Here is a 3,281-nt window from a genome sequence, read left to right as displayed (position 1 = left end):
CCCAAGCGCGAGGCTGTGATCCACGTGCGCCTCGGCGACCTGCAGCGCAGGATGTACCGGAGGCTGCTGCAGTGGCTCCAGAGCGCACGCGACGCCGACGCGAGCGGCGGCGCGGGCGGGCTCTTCAAGGTCTTTCAGATCGGCAGGCGCGTCTGGGCGCACCCGAGCGTGCTGCCCATCGCCGTCGCAGAGGCCGAGGCGGAGGCTGCGCGCAAGGCTGACGGCGCGCCTCGCAAGCGCGGCCGCCCGCCCAAGTCCAAGCCGATGAGCCGCGCATCGGCGCCTGCGGCACGCGCGCCCGCGGCGGCCTCCACCGCGGCGCCGCCGCCCGAGGTGATCTGCTTGAGCGACGAGGATGGAGACGCGGCGCTGGACGGCGCGGGCGAGGGCAGCGTGGAGAGCCCCGAGGAGGCCGGCGCCGCGGCCAACGTCGAGACGGGTGGCGTCGACGGCTCGGGCACGGCGACGCGACTCGCGACGGACGAGGTCGTCGATGAGTCGGCGCTCGTGCGCGACGGACAGGCCGACGACGCGGTCGCCCCGCTGCTGCGGATGGTCGAGGCCGAGCACGACGATGCGTCTGCGCTCGCGCTCTCGGGCAAGATGGTGCTAGCGCTCGGCATCGTCGAGCGCGCGGCCGCGCGCGGCGAACGTTCGCTCGTCTTCTCATCCTCGCTCGGCACGCTCGATTTCGTGGAGGGCTCGCTCCGCTCACGGCTCGGCTGGCGGCGCGACCGCGAGTACTTCGTCATCAAAGGCTCCTGCAACTTGCGCGCGCGTGCGCAGGCGATCGCGGCCTTCAACGGCGACCGGCAGGCGAGGGCAAAGTGCTTCCTGCTCTCCACCGGTGCGGGCGCTCTCGGCGTGAATTTGGTCGGCGCGAACCACGTCGTGCTGATGGACGTGTCGTTCAACCCGGCGGTGGACGCGCAGGTCTGCAGCCCTGAGGTTGCGGCAGCTCTCTTGCACCCCTTGAGCTTCGCCTTCTGCGCCGCCCACGCAGGCTGTGTGCCGCGCGTTCCGGTACGGGCAGACGCGTGCTGTGCACGTGTATCGACTCATCGCCGCGCAGACGATGGAGGCGAAGATCTACAAGCGGCAGGTGAGCAAGCTCGGGCTCGGGCGGACGGTCGTCGACGACGCCGCGACGGGGCGGCACTTCGATACCGCAGAGTTGGCCGACCTCCTCGACTTTGGCGACGACGGCGGCGGCGAGAGTGGCGCCGAGGATGATGGCGAGGGCGGCGCTGTCGGCGCTGGCGGCGGCGGCGGCGGCGGCGAGGAGCTCGACCCGAAGTCCATCCTCGCCGAGCTACTCGGCATGGGCACGGGCACGCCGCTCGACGCGACGCAGCCCGCCTTCTGGGTGCGAGAGCGCCACCTGCACGAGCCGCTCATGGAGGAGTGCGCGGAGGAGAAGCTCTCCCCTGCGGAGGCCGCGCTTGCGGAGTGGGAGGAGCAGACCGGCGCAGCCGCGGTGCGCCGCGTCGGCAAGTGGCAGCAGTACCGCACGAGCGCGGGTGGCGACGCGTGGGTCGACGTCGAGACACATACGCGCCACGACGCGATGCCCGAGGAGGTCGTGCGCGAGCTGCAGCAGCAGATGCAGCAGGCACAGCAGCAGGCACAGCAGCAGGCACAGCAGCAGGCACAGCAGCAGATGCAGCAGGCACAGCAGCAGGCACAGCAGCAGGCACAGCAGCAGGCACAGCAGCAGATGCAGCAGCAGATGCGTCAGCAGATGCAGCAGGCACCAGAGAAGATGCAGCAGCCGCCGATCAGAATCATGGTTCCTTCCAACTTCGTACAGGGGCAGAGCCTTAAGATCAGCACAACATCGGGGCTAATGACAATCCCTGTGCCCAGTGGCACTGTCCTCACCCCCGGCCTCTCGCTCAACGTCCAGCTTCCCCCGGGCGTCCACTTCCTGCCGCCGGCGCCGCCATGAACACCACAGGCACAGCACTACGGAGGGCGAGCAAGTTTTGCTTGTTTGTGGCAGACAGGCGAAGATGCAGTCATCCAGCAGAGCCTGGGTGGTGTGCGTACGGTTTTAGCTGTCTCTCCGCGCACCTGCGCATATCTGAATCTGTGACCCAGGGCAGGCACCCAGCACCCTCGTGTGTGCGAATTAGTTGACGCGAGGAGATCGAACAGGAAGTACAAGAGGGGTCTCCCGCATACTCTTGTATTTTTCAGATTTCAGTTTTTTCACCTACAGTGTACTGAGTACTGTGCGTTATGTATGTCTCAAAGCACAAAGGCAAGCGCATCTTACGTAGCATGTGTCTCTCAAGAGATACATCCGCGATCCAGCTCATCAGGATTTCCCCGCTTGCATCATATCATAGTTTTCGCTGGCCACGACCGTCGGGTAGGACGGGTCGGCCCGGAGTATCAGAGTAGCCGTCGTGGTCGCGGCGAGCAGCGCCGGCCACTCCGGCGCCGCGTCGGCAACATGGGAGCATGTCCACCGCCACTTCGCGGTCGCAGCGCTGTTGTCGCCCAAAACGCCGCGATGTACCTCTTTTCGGGCAAACCATCGAGCTGCATGTCGATTTCGACTTGACGGCAGCATGGAGGCATCACGTCTCCATGCGCCCGTCAAGTCGGAGCCAGTCTGCGGCGATCACAGCGCTCACCGCAGGGATCGGCGAGCTTTCAGAGTCAAGCGATTGCGCGAAATCCCACAGTGGTGGATTTTGGTACGCACCGCACCCCCTACTTGAGCACTTGAGCACTGGATAGGGTCGATTCCGCATGGTACGGGACCCCTCGATCGTCTCGCCCTCCCTCCCTGGTGTGTTCATTGGGGGGGGGGGGGCATAGCAAACACGGTACAGGATCGAGGTGCACGCTGCAGAGGCAGTGTCATCCCCCCTCTCTCTCCCCGACGGCGATGGCGGTGTGACCGATCGAGCTACAAGAGGAACTTATTCAGCGGGATCCGAGTAGACCAGTGCACTAAAGCCGTACCTCACTGGGCCTGAGATCACCAGAACGCTTCTCGTCACGTCCCCCTACTTACAATATACAAAGGCAAGCGCATCCCTTAGCATGTCTCTCAAAAGAGATACATCTCCGCGATCCAGCTCATCAGGATTTCCCCGCTTGCATCATATCATAGTTTTCGCTGGCCACGACCTCGACGTAAGATTCTAAGAAATGAGATACAGTATTGGACTTTAGCGACGACTTCACACACAACTCTTTGGGGTAGGGACTAGGGTTGTCAAACGCGTTAACGTAACTTTGGGCCTAACAGTTGCACTATCGTGTTG

The 3,281-nt window shown here is 64.4% G+C and overlaps 1 protein-coding gene across 1 annotated transcript in view; it reads left to right on the top strand.

The window, feature by feature from the left end:
* The window catches only part of EMIHUDRAFT_223806 (hypothetical protein), a gene marked incomplete at both ends in the record, with an annotated part of 4,973 nt that extends 3,025 nt beyond the window's left edge, over window positions 1-1,948 (top strand). Inside the window, 5 exons of the mRNA XM_005791344.1 lie at window positions 46-183; window positions 355-933; window positions 1,004-1,102; window positions 1,298-1,582; window positions 1,811-1,948. Coding sequence (XP_005791401.1) covers window positions 46-183; window positions 355-933; window positions 1,004-1,102; window positions 1,298-1,582; window positions 1,811-1,948 — 1,239 coding nt within the window. The remainder of the gene's footprint in view (window positions 1-45; window positions 184-354; window positions 934-1,003; window positions 1,103-1,297; window positions 1,583-1,810) is intronic.
* Window positions 1,949-3,281: the final 1,333 nt, after the last annotated feature.

Source organism: Emiliania huxleyi (genome assembly GCF_000372725.1).
Source record: "Emiliania huxleyi CCMP1516 unplaced genomic scaffold EMIHUscaffold_113, whole genome shotgun sequence".
Classification (NCBI taxonomy): Eukaryota; Haptophyta; order Isochrysidales; family Noelaerhabdaceae; genus Emiliania; species Emiliania huxleyi.
The sequence above is the reverse complement of the archived record's forward strand: the minus strand, read 5'-3'. Positions and strand labels throughout refer to the sequence as shown.